Source organism: Primulina tabacum, chromosome 13, assembly GCF_025594145.1.
Source record: "Primulina tabacum isolate GXHZ01 chromosome 13, ASM2559414v2, whole genome shotgun sequence".
NCBI lineage: Eukaryota > Viridiplantae > Streptophyta > Magnoliopsida > Lamiales > Gesneriaceae > Primulina > Primulina tabacum.
The window spans coordinates 32,964,384-32,982,110 of NC_134562.1; the positions used below are offsets into that span (position 1 = coordinate 32,964,384).

Here is a 17,727-nt window from a genome sequence, read left to right on the forward strand (position 1 = left end):
ACCCGTGAGATCGTCTCACACAAGTTTTTGTCCACTTCTCAAATATCGTTTGAGAAAATAAATTATTGATATTATTTTTTAATTGGATTTTAAAAATTAAATTGAATTTATCTATTAAGTAATAATCAATCCTTATAATTTAAATTCGAATTCTTAAAAAAAAAAAGAAGCCAAAATATCATATGGAAGGCTGGGCTAATATCGCGATTCTTGAACCCATCCAAGGGCACTTCAGTCTTTCCGTCCTCCGTTTCGACCTGCATGCCTAAAACCCTCCTCTTCGCAATTTGGGTCGCTGCTCTCTTCTTTTCACTTCCAACCCATTGTATATTAAAAACTTTTCTTCTACGTAGTACTCCACCATCTTCGTCCAGCCCTCCGCTGTTGGGACCTCGGAATCTACTCGCGGTATTGTAATATTTACTATTTGGGGGAAAAAGTTTGGAACTTTTTGTTTGTCTTTTACTTATTTTCCTGTTGTACAAAAACTGGTAGTGACTCTGGAGTTTGAATGCTTTTATGTGTGTGCTATTTTATGCAAAACAACCTTTTTTGGTTGATATTGGTTCTTCATTGAGAAGTTATTGATGGAGCAATAAGAAGTTTCCTTCTTTGACTGCATACTTGTGTTTTGCGACCTTACAGATTTATGGCGGGTCCTAAATTCAATAAGAAGACGAAGGGAGCGAGGGCACCTAATCACCCTCCCAGGAAGAAGCTGAAAGCAGATTTTCCGCGGGCCAAAGAACCTAGGAAAGAGGAGTTGCTTAGTGATTCTGATATCATGGATGAAGAACCGGAGAAGCTCCAAGAATCTGGTAAGGAAGAACAAGAAGTGGACACTGATTCAGACATGTCATCGGAAGGGGATGACCCAGTTTGCTGATGACATTCTCCAAGGAAGTGATGAAGAAGGTAATGGCATTTCTAAGTGGTTGTTCGGTATTGTTCCCCTTATTTTAATTTGGTATTCATATGCCTCTTGTTTTTAGAGGATGGCTCTGATGAAGATTCAGACTCTGATGCTTCCGATATTGAGAAGAGAGCAAGAGCTATTGATGAGGAAAAGGCACGGGAAGAGGAAGACGCTGAAGCTGAATTGCAGCTTAATATTAAAGAAGAAGCTGATGAATTTAGATTACCGACTGAGGGGGTTAGTGAATAGGTTCTTACGCCCTTTCTTTGCTTGGAAAATATCTTCTCAAGTTAGTACTGGCAATTGGCTTTAAAATATTTTCCACATTTAATTTATAGTTTTTACTGCACAGGAGCTCGAAGAAGAAGCACATAGACCTCCAGATCTTTCTAATCTCCAGAGAAGGATAAAAGAGAGTATGCATGATTTTAAATATGTAGAAGTACGGCTTGTTTAGTTTCTCATTATTGAACTGATATGGTGTGTGATTTGTTTCAGTGGTGCGTGTGCTTTCAAATTTTAAGTCATTGAGGCAAGAGGGGAGAACACGGAAGGATTATGTTGATCAATTGAAAATTGACTTACGCTCTTACTATGGTTACAATGAGTTTCTGATCGAGGCTTTAGTTGAGGTGACTTTTCTATTCTAAAACAATTCTTGTTGCTGTGCCTGTTTTTCTTCTATCTAGTTTCTTAGGATAATTTGCACGTGCTTGTGGAATTTTTTGATTTGCGCTCTTCAGATGTTTCCAGTTGTTGAACTCATGGAACTTATAGAAGCTTTTGAGAAGCCTCGGCCTATATGTCTTCGAACAAACACTTTGAAGGTAATAAGGATGGTTGTTACAGTTTTCTATTCTGAGATCTTTTCTAATTACCGAAGTATAACAAATTGCACCCTGATGATTTTTTTATTGGAATTTAGACTCGTAGGAGGGACTTGGCTGGTGTTCTTTTGAACAGGGGAGTCAACCTTGATCCATTGAGCAAATGGTCCAAAGTAAGAGCCACCATGTGTTGTGGATCATTCTTTTTTATCACTCTGTAATTTTGAAGGATAAAAATATGAATGACTACATAACATGTTTGTAGGTAGGATTGGTTGTGTATGATTCACAAGTCCCAATCGGGGCCACTCCAGAATATATGGCTGGATACTATATGGTATCTTCAGGTTCTACACTTTCCAACTTTAGTTCATGTTGTCGAAATTTATAAAATAACGATTTTTCTACCGCCAGCTCCAGAGTGCTAGTTCATTTCTGCCTGTAATGGCCCTTGCTCCTCAGGAAAAAGAACGAGTTGTTGATATGGCGTAAGCATTTGTTATTTGTGGAATGATTTTTTTCCTAACTCCTCTGCTTTATTTTCCATGACCAATTAACTAATTCCTCAGTGTTCGCGTCAACTTCTCCGGTTTATTATATTCACTGACTTCCTTTTTTCTCCTGTTGTCCTTTTCTTCTCACTTGAATTCACTCATTTGTGGGATGCCATGCAACTGTGTTATTCTTTCCTGACTTATTTTTGTACACTTACAGCGCAGCTCCTGGTGGCAAAACAACCTATATCGCTGCCCTTATGAAAAATAGTGGTAAGTAACTAATAGGCTCTGCCTCCAACAGTTCTTGTGATATATCCCTTTTTTTATACTTCAATTAACTGCTTACATTCAGCTTTCTGTAATATATTCCAACAACATATGTCAAAGTTCAATATTTGTTCTCTCTCTTTTTGTACATTGCCAATCGCTTCAAGTCATCTTTCTTTATTATTTTTCTGGAAAGTAGGCTCTTCTAAATTTTCTGGAAAAAAATTATTTCATTTTTATAGTTTAAAAAGAATTGTGTCCTATCCTTGTCATGCATTGTGCTACCACTAGTCACCTTCATTCCAATAAATATATCATCAAAAGAAGCAAGTCTTTTCCAATATTTATGAAACATTTTTTCATAATGCTAGGATGTGTGTGTTACTTGACTTTTCAATTTTTGGAATTGTTATCAATAGTACGGTAGTGCACAAACCCCATATACAGTTTTTTTTATTGTGAACAACATCGTAGATACATTATAGTGATTATGTTTCTGATAGTTCTACAATGTAATTTTTCCTCAAAAAGGTATCATTTATGCAAATGAGATGAAGGAATCTAGAATCAAGTCACTTACTGCAAATTTACACCGGATGGGGGTAACAAACACCATTGTTTCCAACTACGATGGGAGGGAGGTAAGGATCTTGATTTGTTTTTCCATATTCTTTTGGTGAAAATTTTCATGTTTATCTGTTAAATTTGTTTATTTTCTGTACCTCACTACCTTCCCTTTGAACTAGAAAGTGGTTTTCTTTATAATATAATCAATGTCTCTTACCAGTTTCGGCCAAATGTTTGCAATTCATTGATCATATAATCCCATTCTGACATCTTGTTATGGTTCCTATTTGATTTTTTTTATGAATTTCAAAAGTGTGTTTCCGTTTACTGCAGTTTCTTGCTAGTTATCATTTGCAAAACATTCATCTGAATGTGCTGTTCGAATTTTCTAACATCAATGACATTCTTCTGGATGTAAAAGATTTGTTTCTCTTCCTGCATCAATGTAGATGCCCAAAGTTCTTGGAGTCCGCAGTGTTGATAGGGTTTTGTTGGATGCTCCTTGCAGTGGTACTGGGGTATGTAATAAGATTTAATAGAAAAGTGAGTTTTTTTTAAGTCGTTAGCATGAAATTTGGTTTAATTTATGTTTGTTATAGGTTATATCTAAGGACGAGTCTGTGAAGACCTCAAAAAGCGAGTTAGATATTCAGAATTGTGTCTATCTGCAAAAGGTACATCATCCTCATGCTCTCACTCGGAGACTCATACTTCAGCATGACGACATTTTAAGTCCCTAAACTTTTAGAAAGACTGTAAAACTAGTCCCGTATGTTAAACTAACGTTAATGTTAACGGCAAATTAAAGGTTGTAATTTCTCGTTCTCCTTCACCTTTCTACTGCCTTAACACCACCAACGCCACCCCACTTTTCTCTCCTGCCGCCATCGTCTTTCCCCTAACGTTGCATTTGAGATCCTCATACTACTCTGAGTAAGATCATAAGTTTTATTGGTGCTAAGTTCATTATCACACAGACTGAGGGTGGTTCTTTGTGTTCGGAATTTGGGACTCTTGGTCGTTTGAGATTGATCGCTTTCGTTACAGTCTCTTTTTATGATGGTTTGTACTGGTATTTGGGCTCCTACAGTCCAGTAGTTCTTTCACGTCTTACAACTTTAAGGTTGATGCAAGGTGTTTGAGTCATTTTCACATACATTTTGTTGCCCCTTGCACTCCAGGGCAATGGGTAGGAAAAAGAATAAGCTTGTTCAAAATTGTTTTGGTTGATGTTAGCATGGTTCGCAATCGCTGTCGCGGAGGTTAACGTTCCAGTTCTCATGACATTTTGCAAAATATTTTTTAAAAATTAATATAAATTGAAAATTTTGGAATTTTTTTTAAAAATATGTAAATCAAAATAAATATATTTAAAATAGATTATTTGATGAGAACAAGATAGTAAATATATTTTTTGAAATTTTATTCACACTTTATTGAATCACAAAACATATCTTTGTTATATATCAAAATTTTCACAACCCTCTCAAAATTGGAATATACCATTAAGAAAGTTTTGGGTTATAATCAATTAAATTTTTGAAAAATTTTCAATTGGAGTTACATATGTTAACCTAAATTGGAATCAAATTTATTCAAAGCTTACTTTAAAGTTATATATTATTTAACATCAACTAAAATACATCAACTAAAATCAATATTTTACCATCAATTTAATTATTTTATTATTACACATTCTAATCAAAATTTCCCAATATGAATAGTCAAATCTCAATGTAGCTCTTCTTTCTTTGATGGATGGAGCGGGAATAGACTCGAGATTCACCATCTTAGATCAATTGATGTGCTTTCCAACATCCCTAGTCAAATTATTGTTAACCATAATAAATTATGTATATGATATAAATGAAAATAAAATGACAAGAATATTGAGTTTAATTGAGATCATTTTATGTGCTGAATATTGAGTTTAAAGATTGAAATTTTATTTTATCTTAGTGCAGCATATTATGTTGTGATAGTTTAATCATGGTTATATAGAGTATTTTTATAAAAATAATACAATAAATTGAGTTTGAAGATAGCTCACAAACAGTTTATAATAGCTTTGAAATGATGCTTGATGTTTCCTTCGGCAATTTTCTGTCAATAAGAATTTGATTTCGTAAAATACAATTAAGATATAAATTATATTTAAAGGTAACATTTTTATTATGTAGTTTATTGTAGTGTTTCTAAATTATGCCTTGTTAATTCTGAGATACTAGATTGAGTTAAGCTTTGGTAAATTCTTCATGTAGCCAATGGTGTAATTTCATATTTCTAGTCCTATGCTTTGTTGCAGCGTATTAACGATAAATTGTTACGTCCATGGGAGAGCTGAAATAATCTAATGAGCTAACGACACTGACGATGAACGAGTCATACGAGTGAAGAGTACATGGTCTATATCCATGAGTTAGAGCTACGAGTTAATGGTATAGATGAGTTACTATCCTTAAGGTATCTCTTAATGGTCTATTAATAGCTCTAAAAGGCTTACTATGGCCGAAGGCCCGCAAGGGGGTTCCATTAAGGGTCTCCCCCTAGCAACCTGAAAACATTTCAAAGAATGTGATGAAAAGAGCTGGAAATATATTGAATGAGAAATGATGAAAAAGATTCCAGAGTTGCCTCTGTACAATATTCTTCCACTATCCCTAGCACTAGGTTAGTCTATGTGTAACAGCAACAATCAACAAAACAGAATACTGACTCCCTCTCTCTCGTATTATATTCCCATTCCCTTCACGGGCCTTCTTAATTCTCTAGACTTGACATTCTTGATAATGGGCCTGTCATCTTTTCTTAAGTCCACTTACTTTGGCTTCGTAACATAAATAACTGAGCTATAGTTGCTATAAAAATTGTGAAAATGTTGCAACTTAATTTTTGTTTCTATCCTTTTGGTTTTATTAGAAGAGTTAGTATCATGTGCCAAAAACATAACCCTGCCAGTAAGGACTATTTTTATAATCTTTTAAAAGTTGAAGGACCAAAACTGCAATTGTAAAATGTTAAGGACTAAAATATTTTAAGTTGTTAAGTGTGAGGCTCAAAAGACTGACTTTACCTATTAAATGTTGATGTTGAAACCATGTATCAGAATTTAATTTAAGGAAAAGACCGCCTTCGTTTAGAATCTAGTGCTTCTTTTCTGCTTTTGAGGCCCAACCATACTACCTAAATATGATTGTTCATTTTCGTTTTCAATTTAGTAATACCACTGGTGACATTTTGTTGTTCCTTTAAATAGTTATCCCTTGACATCACATCTATTTCCTTGAACAAAGTCCTTTCTTTTGTTCTCAGATGATCTTTAAGATTTTGCTGATTTCACCCATCGTTTGTATTTCAACGAGGAGCTGCAGACTGTCAATCCTTTTTTACAATTTTTAATGCTGTTTTCTGAATGTTAGCTTCATGTTAAATTTTCCTTGGCAGCAATTAATACTTGCAGCGATAGATATGGTGGACGCTGGCTCGAAATCAGGAGGATACATTGTTTACTCAACATGCTCCATTATGGTTGCTGAGGTTGATACTTTTACGAGTCTTAGTCTTCCATAGTACCTGCTTCTTGTTTCTCAAATTCGAAATCTGCAGAATGAAGCTGTCATTGATTATGCACTCAAGAGGAGGGATGTCAAACTTGTGCCCTGTGGCCTTGATTTTGGACGTCCAGGGTATTATCTGTTACTTCTTTTCTTAACTAATGGAGAAATGAACGTGTGATCTGACAATTTTTTTCTATTCCAGATTTATTCGATTCCGGAGCCATCGTTTTCACACCTCTTTGGAGAAGACACGGCGATTTTATCCTCATGTTCACAACATGGATGGATTTTTTGTTGCTAAGGTGTGCCTCATAAGTCATAACCGAACCCAACTATTTTATTCAAATGTTGTTAACATGGAGCTGGTTGTTCTATGCTCCTGAGTCCTAAACCCTATGAAACGGCCATCAAGTATTCATGTTATGGTTTTGGTCCAAGTATTATAGTAACTTGGAATATTTAAAAAAAAACAATTAACGAGCTTAAATTTTCTCTTTATTTGTTTGCTGCTTATTTGTTGGTGAAATGACTCCATCGTATTTGTTTTGACTTTTACCTGCTCATTCGTTTTCATTCCTCGTTTCATTTTTTTCTTATGATTTCCTAAATATGCTATTGCTTCAAAACTAACTATATCAGTTGTATCTCATTTTTTGCTTGCAGCTGAAGAAAATGAGTAATTCAAAGCCAACTCAACAGCCATCTGAACCATCAGGAGAGGTGGAGGAAGAACCGGAGTTGATCGATGCAAATGGTGTCGAAGGAGATGTCCAGCAGGAGCAGCAGCAGGAGAAAAAAGACAATTCCAAAGTGAACAAAAAAGTGAATAATGGTTCTGTTAAAAAACCACGAAAGGAGGGAAAAAAATCTGTCCATGAGAGGGGTGAAAAAAAGAAACCTTCCTCTAGGGAGGAGATTTCAAAAACCAGGTACCAGTCAATTGCGGTGAGGGGTGAAAAAAGGAAACGTCCTTCTAGGGAGGAGATTTCAAAAACCAGGTACGGGCAAAGGCGGAGATCTCCGGTGATGTGTATTTTTTTTTTTGAAGAATTATGAGGAGTGATATGATTGCTGCATATGTGCATCTACGTATCTGCATGTATATGTGTTTTAGTGTTGTCTTTCCTAATCTTCTGTGTGGCCAACATTTGCAGAGAAGAGAAGAGAGTAGCTTTAAGGAAGGCCAAGAGGAAAGCTAAGGTTGCAAACAAGAAGTAGAGTGTGGATTGAACCATTTTTCTTGCTTTCTTTACCTTATCACCTATTTTAAATTTATGCATCTGTTGTATCCTTTATTTATTAGGGAAAATGTATTTTTGTTCCTTACATTTTCTTTTTGAGAAAAAAAAAACATTTGAGTTTGTGGTATCGATATCTGATTTTTCGGTATTGTCATTTGAGATTAAGATATGTTGCTATTAACATAGAGATATAAATGTTGAATCACACATTATCTAACGATATTGATTTGATATTTCGAAATTCCTCGAAACAAACTAAAATAAACATCTCTTTTATCTTTTAAAATTTTCATCTATGTTAAATATTTGATATCCTCTTGTATCTCGATATTATAATATGTATATACAAATTAAAAACTATCTTGATATTATAATGTGTATATACAAATTAAAAACTATCTCATTTGTAAAAAAAGAAAGAAAAGAGAACGCTATAACTATATGTCATATTTTTTAGAAAATGTTGTGGAAAAATAACAAAAATGATATAATTTGGGTACCCTGGCCTAATTTCCCGGCTTTTTTTAAAAAATATTATAAATTAATTAATTCATTATAATAATGTGGCAAAGTGGGGAGTTTTACAAAAATATTGCAATCCGGGACAGTGTGTCCTCGGATTCTGACATTTTTTAAAAAAAAAATTAAAAAAATAAAAAAGAAATTGTGTCAAGGATTCAAATGAATCCGTGACAGACTGTCCCGTATTCAGAATCCGGATCAGTCTGTCACGGATTCTGACTCGGTCAATTCCGTGTATAATCCGTGGCCTCTTTTCCTATAAATTGCACCTAGTGTTCGACATTTTTCCATCGGCGCAAACATTCATTTATCAATCAGTAGTAGGCATTCTGCGCAAATATTTTTTCATCGATCCTTCGGCACAAATATTCGGCATTCTTCCTACTCAACTATTTTTTTTCTCGTTCCGTGGTATTTTTTGTTAGTTATAATTTTTGGAATCGTGAGGAGTATTAGAATTTTGGAGAATTCCGTCGAATCTCTGTCTAATTTTTTTTCTTTCTATATTGAATATTTTTTTGTATAATATTTATGATAATGTTTGTTATTTACTGCAGATATTTAAAATCGTTCGCTGATTCAATTACAAATTTCGTATAACTACAATTTGAAAAGGTAATTTCCATAATTTTATATATTTTAATTTTGTTATTTATATTTTATTAATACAATTAAAATTTTTTTCGTTTGCATTTTAATATTGTGTATAATTTTGTTAAAGGAGACAAACGACAAGTTTTTTTTTCTTTTAACAAAGCAAAAAAAAAAAAAAGAATTCTATTAGTATTGAACTGTTATGTAGGGTATTCTGCGATATTCGTTGTTTAAAATTTTGTTATGATATCTTACGTGAAATTTTTAACTCATCGCGTGCACTGCAATATATAACTAGTTAATCATGTAATTTTTAATGAAAGAGCCACTTAAATAAATTATATATAAGTTTTGTATTAATAAATTCATTAGGTTCTTTATTTCAAGATTATTTAATTAAATATAACTAAATTTATTTATAATATAGATAAAAAATATAATAAATAACTATTTCTCACCAAAACTTAGATATATTGTTTTCGTACAATTCAAATTAAAATTGTTAGTATAAGAAATTGATATAATAAATAACAATCGTGTCTCACTAATTCAGGCTTTAAATAGAAAGGCTTCTCTCTTCAGCGTGTATTGACCTTCCATTTCTCTAATATACCGAAAATATTTGTTCCTCGGGTTGCGAGAAATATACCGAAAATATTTGTTCCTCATATTCATTCTCGCAATTTATTTCTTTATCCGATTCATATGCGCAAAATCTATCTTTTTCACTTCGATCTTGTATTAATATTATTTGTTGATTTTATCATCCTTTTCATTTGAAGATATATCAAGAAGAAATGTTTAATTTCGTTGTTAATAGTATATTATATATTAAGAATAATATTTTCTTTTGTGTAGTTTTTTTGATAATACTTGTCATTTATTTCAGATATTAGCACCGTTCGTTGATTTTATTACAAGTTCTGTGTAATTATGTACGAGAAGGTCATTTAAGTAATTTTGTTAATATTTTGTTTGTATTATTTATATAATAGATTGATAATTTTAATTAAAATATTTTTATCCAATTATATATTTTGAAATAACTTACTTAAAATTTGTGTGGTTATATACAAAACAATTTTGAAAAATATGTAATAAAATTGCACCGAGTATTTGGCGAATTCATCCGTCATTCAGTACTTGTTCGTCATTCTTCTTGCGCAGCTCTCTATTTTGGTCACTCCGTGGTATTTTTTGTTAGTTATAAAGAATCCCTGATTCTCCTCCCTTTTTAAATTGCGTCTATCGTGTTATTATCGGAATTCCTAATTTGATTTTATAGTTTTCTGTTGAATATCATAATTTTTGAGAATTGCGCCGAGTCTCAGCAATTCATAATTTGATTTGGGAGAATTGTGATGAGTATTAGAATTTGGGAGAATTCCTAATTCGAATATCTGTTTTTTCTTTCTATATTGAATTGTTTTATGTATATTGTATCTTTTAATATTTGTAATTTATTGCAGATATTAAACTCCGGTAGCTGATTTAATTAAAAATTCCATACAACGACATTTGAAAAGGTAATTTAAATAATTTCTTATATTTTAATTGTATTATTTATGCTGTATTAATGTAAATATTATTTTTTTCGGTTGTATTATACTATTTTATAAAATTTTGTTACTAATGACTCTTTATAATTATTTCAAAGTTGCACGCCTCGACAGTACATATATATATTAAATTAATAATAATAATAATAATAATATTTATAATAATAATAATATATTTTTATTCAATAATAATAATAATAATATTATTAATTTATTTAGAAGTCTGATTTTAGTAATCAAATTAAGTTTTAAGGTAACAAAAATTTTATATGTAGTAAAAAAATTTTGAGAAATATAAATTTATCTTGTAAATTGTTCATTTGTTTCTGTTTATTATATATTTTTTATTAATTTTAAATTTTTTATACACTTAATTAATTGTTAAAATTGTTAATATAAGAAACTAATATATTTGAAAATTCTAATTACACACGTTTAAAAATCTAAATTTTAAATCTAAGTCATAACAATTTTTTGTATTAAATTTTGTTATGATTGTATACATTATGTCATTTTTTTGGTGCAGACATGGATACTGTGAGAGACTTACTGTATGTAGGTGGCTATGTCATTATTGAAGATGGTAGAGTTGGATATAGTATCCCCGCGACAAGGCCCATTAAAATCTCTCGGTCTATTACATTTTCTCAATTGGTGAATTTTGTGCATCGGAAGCTGGATATCGACCCATCAAAATTCTGCATCAAGTTGTCAACGAAATATTGTTATAGCTCGTTGGCTCGTTACAATGAAGAGCATGTCTATATCACAGATGATGATAGTCTACAATTTATGTTTGAGTTGCCGACACTGGATTGCATGTACTTGTATGTTGATTCATCGCCAGTGTTACAGAACGTAAGTGATTACGATTTTGATGCAGTCATGCCAGTAATAACGCAAGGTTTGGGAACAGTAGGTTTGAATGAAGCGGGACCTTCTATGTATCACATCGATGAGCAGTCAGGGCATACATACTCTGGGATCGACACTGGTCCTTGGGATCACCATATCACGGCTGACACTGAAGAAGACTATGCATGGGGGATGAATACAACACGAGAATGGGATTTTACTTCAAGAGGTTGGGATCATCATATCACGGGTCCATCAGGAGTTGATGTCGCATGGGGTTCTAGTAGAACAGGTCAATTGGATGCAAATATTCCCGCCCCAATTACAGAACACATGCCTGAGCAAGATGATTTATTCGGGGACAGTTCGCATCATGTCATGAATAGCGATGATGATTTGTATGATACATCAAGTGACGGAGAATATGATCATCATGTTGACAATGCAAATGAAGGGACATCGGCGCGTGTGTTAATGTCTGGAGCAATAATGACAGAGAACATTCCTATTGCACCGGAGCAACATTTACGTGAAATTCCTCAATTTTTCAATGAAGTCTATCATGAACAAATTCCAGATTCATTTGGTATTCCTTCTGCATCACGAACAAACTTTTACAATCCTGAAAGGCCAGAGCTCGGTGTAAAAATGGTTTTTAATAGCAAAGGTGAGTTAATAGCTTCTGTGAAGGATTTTTCTGTTCGGGTTTTGAGACGTGAATATATCGTTGTCGAAAGTTCTCCGACAATTTGGAAGGTCAAATGCAAGAACTGGTCCGAAGGTGGCAATTGTGGGTGGGGACTTCGAGCATCGTTCAAAAAAAGTTTAGTCTACTTCATGATCACAAAATATGGTGGTGATCACACATGCATGTGTACCCAAGTCGGTATAGATCACCACAACCTTGACGTAAACATGATAGCCAATACACTTTTGGGAATCGTACGTTGTGATCCTGCATACGAAATCAAATATGTGCGAGAAAGTATTAAAGAAAAATATGGTTATGATATATCGTATGCTAAGGCATGACAGAGTTTGAAACGCGCGGTGGAGTTAGTCTATGGCACATGGGAAAGCTCTGTAACTTTGTTTCCTAAATATATGGGAGCTTTGTCGAAGTACAATCCAGGAACTGTTGTAGAATGGAAGCATCTTCGACCGTATGACCATCCACATAAAGTTTTGAACTTTGTGTTTTGGGCATTCAGACCATGTATAAATGGTTTTCGACATTGTCGCAACGTAATCAGTGTAGACGGTACCCATATGTACACCAAATATAAGCACAAACTACTCATAGCAGTAACATTGGATGCCAATAACAAGTTTTGCCGCTAGCATTTGCGCTTGTTGATGAAGAAAATTATGAGTCTTGGCATTGGTTCCTTGGTAATGTTGCACGACATGTTACCAGAGGGTGTAGTGGTGTGTGCCTTATATCTGATAGACATGCGGGTATAACAAGTGCAGTTCAAGATCTCCCTGACTTCAAGCCTCCTCTTGGTGTTCATCGTTTCTGTTTGAGGCATGTTTGCTCTAATTTCAACAGCAGGTTCAAAAACATTCATTTAAAAGACTTATCTTGGGAAGCAGGGATACAACACCAAGTATCAAAATTTAATGCGACAATGGAGGCAATTAAAACAAATAATGCAGCAGCTTTCACGTATTTGTCAAACATTCCAAAAGAAAAATGGTCATTGGCTCATGATGGTGGATGGCGCCGAGGGATAATGACGACGAACATGTCTGAGTGTATTAATGGTGTATTGAAAGGGGCGCGACGTCTTCCAATAACTGCGATAGTCGAGATGAGCTTTCAGCGTTGCGTGAATTATTTCATTCAACGGCGAGCTCGAAGTGATAAGATGCTGGAAAAAAATCAACCATGGACCGACTATGCATACTCTAAATTTGATATGTGGTCAAAAAAGTCAATTGAACATCGAGTTGTAAGATTTGACCAAAGGGATAAAACAGCATCCGTCGCGACAGGAGGAAGACCAGGTCGTCAACATCACGTACAAGCTGTGAACATTTCTACGCGTGATTGCACCTGTGGTAAATTCACAATACTTGGAATACCTTGTTCACATGTTATATGTGCAGCGAAATGGTTTGGTTTGAATCCCGCACAGCTTGTACAACCATGGTTTACATTGAGCGAATACGTGAACACATACGATGGAAGATTCTACCCTATTCATGATGAACAATATTGGGATGAACCTATATTCCAATTACGACACAATGGTGTTCGTCGACAACGGAGGCAGGCTGGTAGAGATCGAACGACACGCATAAGAAACGAGATGGACCAGCCATCAACGAGGGAGAGACAACGTGGGAGGTAAAAAATCTACAATAACGTATTGTATTTTATTTTTAAACCATAACATGTGAAGTTATTAATGTAATTACAAAATTGTGTATAAAAATTTTGTATTTATTAATAATTCTTGTTCATTGCAGGTAGGTGCAGGTGAGAAGATCGAGTTATGGTGCAAAATAATTATGTTTGTGACGTAGATTTTACAATTTAGTATTGTATTGTTATGACAATTCAGTGTTGTATTGTTATGAAGATTTTTTACTATGTAGTTTGTTGACATACCCTGACTTGATTTAGCAATTATACTTATGTTTTTTCATTACTATAAATTTATCCGTAAATTTATTCGTAAAAGAATAATACATCACAATCAATACAGTCCACAATTTTAAAAAGTCAATAATGCAAAAATAGTATACGAATGTTGAAAAAATATGTTGCAGCAACAACTTGTAATTAAAATAAAAAAATTGCTAAACATACAACAATACGATGTAAGTAATTGTGTATATCTAAATAAATAGTTAATGTCGATGGTAACGATGCCCCCCAGTGCCACACGGTGGTCTCCTAATTACTCTACGTCCACGACCTAACATCTGTTCATCATCTCCATGAGTACTTGTTTGTCCTGCAGATGTACTGGTATCGGCAATGTTCCTACCAACCTCAAACCCTTCTGGATCAGAATATTGTGGAAATGGTATGGGCGACGGGTTAAAAGTAGGGCGACTCTCATTCATACCCGGTCGAAAGTCACTTTGTAGAAATTGTGTAAAACTACCAACAATTGGAGTGTAGTAACCAACGTCATACGATGGCAAGCTTGAAACCACTGGCGGAGTAGTGTATGCCATATTTGAAGATGATGGTCCGGGTTCAAACTCATTTCCTGTCCACATCGGTGGATATTGCACATGAGCTGGGCGTGCCTGTGACATAGATGCATATGTTATGTAACACATATTTAATACAACAAATTATATTCACGTACATATGTAGATAAATTTACGTTCATATGTAGATAAATAAAACATTTCTTATGATAAATTGTCGGTAGTTTGCATCAACAGGATGATAGCCCATGATGTTCGAAGGTACCACTGGCGGCGAGAGCACTATCTGTGAAATGCGATAATACCAACCAATATAGTCCACTGTGATGGCGGGCGTACCAGGTATGACATAGTCTCCATCAATCACAAAATTATATCTATCATTCCACATTTCTACAAAATCCGCGTGATATGTCGCCCAATCGAAGTTGTTCCGGCCTTGTCGAGTCAGCCTATGGAAATTGTCGAAGTTAGTAGCAGGTGGCGGAATACCCTGACGCATTCCGAACTGTCGGAGACACCGCTCTGGTCTATGCATCTCAACGATATGAAAATTAATCAATGCGCATGCCGACCGACATAGATGAATGCTATTTTCATCCAGAATTCTGCCAACCTCCGGAGACTCCATATCATAAACTGTCCATAGAAACTGAAGCAAATAAAATGAAAAAAAGATTAGCAATTTCATAATATATAAATAAGATTAAAATTGTAAAAGAATTTCAAACTCTAAACAACTAATTTATATATCTACCTGTCCTTCTACCATCCTGTCAAGCATATATCTCATTATACGGACCGAATGCTGGGCCGTGTGTGTCCAAGAAAATCCGCGTCTCCACCTGTAATTTATAAAAGTACACAATATTTTCATTTAAAAAAATAAGAAATAATAATATTAAATTTTAACTATTTTTTATTAGTACCGTGCGCCGTATGGTGGGAATGGTAAACCCTGCTCTTCTGAAATAGATACCTGTTGAGCTCTATCAGGGCAAAAAAGAATAATCCTAGACCACACCCAAATCTACAATAACATACAACAGAAATAGTCAAATCATAAGAAAAAATGTACAAAAAATATAATGACCGTATAAATGTACAAATACCTGCAATATCTGAACTGGGCCACACAAATCGACCTTCAAACTCATTGATGTGTCGCACAACTCTCTATAAAGATATGCCAACACAGCAGAACCCCAGCTGTACGTATTCACAAATTCTATGTCCTTAAGGAACTGCAAATACATAAGTTTCACAGCAGCACCTTCCGAGTCCGGAAACATACATCCACCAATGATCATTAATGCAACACAACGAGAATATTGTGTCACCTCCTCTTCAGTGCTCTCGTCATTAACCATATTATTTAGGCAATGGTCTAGCAAAGCGGTCAGATAAAGATGTGCACCTTTAATCTGAGAAGATGTGGGCGTAAAACCCAACCAAGTAGCGCAGCGCTGTTGTAAAGTATGTTTATTGTACGCGATATCTACACCAGTGATGGGAATGCCATCAATATTCAGCCCCCAAATAAGGGCAACGTCCTGCAGGGTGATTGTTGCCTCGCCCACGGTTAGGTGAAATGTGTGTGTCTCACGACGCCATCTCTCAACAATGGCTGTAAGCAAATGATTATCATAATATTTAATAGGACCACACTGAATGACACCATAGAAGCCCATGCGTGCAAGACATTGGCGGACACGGAGGTGAATCCCAGCATTAAGCAATCTCCAAAGACATTTGTCTGACCGACGTGACGAAATTATTGCATCCATATTTTCAGCATTGATATTAGTTGATATGTGTCTATCCCGCAAATACAACACATTCTCCGTATTTTCAGCCATCTTGCAAACAATAAATCATTAGTTAATAGTTATTTATTAGTAATAGTTATTTGTTATAAAATATATACATTAGCAATAGTTATTTATTATAAAAAATATAACATGTAATTACAATAAATAAATTAGTAATACTTATTTATTATAATAAATACATTAGTAATAGTTATAAAACCTATACATTTATTGTAATTAAATTAAGTATACTTATTATTATATAATTAATATTATAAGTATTTGAATAAAAAAATTACTTCATGAAATTAATATATAGATATTAATGTTATACAATTAATATTTTAATTATTCAGTATTAATATTTTAATACGTGATGCAATTAATATATAAGTAATAACAAAATTACGTAAGTCGATTAATATTAATATATAAGTATTAAAATTATACAATATAAAAATATTAATATGTACGTATTAATATTATTTTATAATTATAAATATATAAGTATCAAAATAGTTATTATTATACAATTAATATTATAATAATTTAAATAATATAATTTATATTACAACTAATTCTAATAATACAATTAATACAAAGTTATTATTTATAATTTTTGTAAATAAATTAAGTATAGTTATTATTATTACTTAAAACTAAAATTTCAACTTAGTTAAATAAAGCTATAATTTGTCCAACAACAACACCGGAGCACTAGGGATTTTTTCTCAACAAAACCATAGCAGTATTTATATATTTTACCGAAAATTTTGTTGGTACTAAATGGTATTATTCATGTGTTGTCAAAGCTTTATTTTCAAACGATGGATTTTTTTCTTCTAGCTAATAATTAGAATAGAAAGATTGACAGTATTTTTTTTGTCCCCCAAATATTGTGCTTCTAAGTTCTATGTTGTGAAATTTAGCAATGTATCCCTTCTCTGCTTAAATTTTTGTGTATAAATATATAACATAATCTAATTAACTTAACTCTAATTATTTATGATCTATGTGGAATAATACTTATTTATAACATGTAATTCCAATAATATAATTTATAATTATTGTAATAAAATTAAGTATAGTTATTATTATTACTTAAAACTATTACGATGCGGTCATAAAGTTCTCGGTATCCAATAAGTACAATAATACAATTAATAATATAACTACTGTGATTACTTAAAATTATTATAATTAACTGACAATAATAAATATAATAAACAAAAAAATAATTCAAAGACTTACGTACGCTAAATGCACTGAAGTCGCCGAATGAAATTCTCGCAAAATCGGAATAACTAGCTGAATGAAAGTGAGACCGAAGGAAAAAAAAAAAT

At 33.3% G+C, this 17,727-nt stretch overlaps 2 protein-coding genes, 1 long non-coding RNA gene and 1 pseudogene across 3 annotated transcripts; 3 read left to right on the forward strand and 1 right to left on the reverse strand.

The window, feature by feature from the left end:
- Positions 1–246: 246 nt before the first annotated feature.
- LOC142522275 (26S rRNA (cytosine-C(5))-methyltransferase NOP2B-like) lies at positions 247–7,963 on the forward strand (annotated as a pseudogene).
- A 2,017-nt stretch (positions 7,964–9,980) lies between these two features.
- Positions 9,981–14,050, forward strand: LOC142523383 (uncharacterized). Its single transcript, XM_075627161.1, has 3 exons — positions 9,981–10,514; positions 11,074–13,755; positions 13,878–14,050. The coding sequence occupies exon 2, from the start codon at positions 11,076–11,078 to the stop codon at positions 12,432–12,434; it is 1,359 nt and encodes a 452-aa protein (XP_075483276.1). The 5' UTR covers positions 9,981–10,514; positions 11,074–11,075; the 3' UTR covers positions 12,435–13,755; positions 13,878–14,050.
- Positions 13,034–13,881, forward strand: LOC142522027 (uncharacterized). Its single transcript, XM_075625203.1, has 2 exons — positions 13,034–13,755; positions 13,878–13,881. The coding sequence occupies exons 1-2, from the start codon at positions 13,034–13,036 to the stop codon at positions 13,879–13,881; spliced, it is 726 nt and encodes a 241-aa protein (XP_075481318.1).
- Positions 14,051–14,230: 180 nt separating the features above from the next.
- Positions 14,231–15,535, reverse strand: LOC142523384 (uncharacterized). The gene is made up of 3 exons (XR_012814635.1): positions 15,503–15,535; positions 15,331–15,418; positions 14,231–15,225 (listed from the first exon to the last, which is right to left on the reverse strand). It is a non-coding gene; the product is annotated as an uncharacterized LOC142523384 (long non-coding RNA).
- Positions 15,536–17,727: the final 2,192 nt, after the last annotated feature.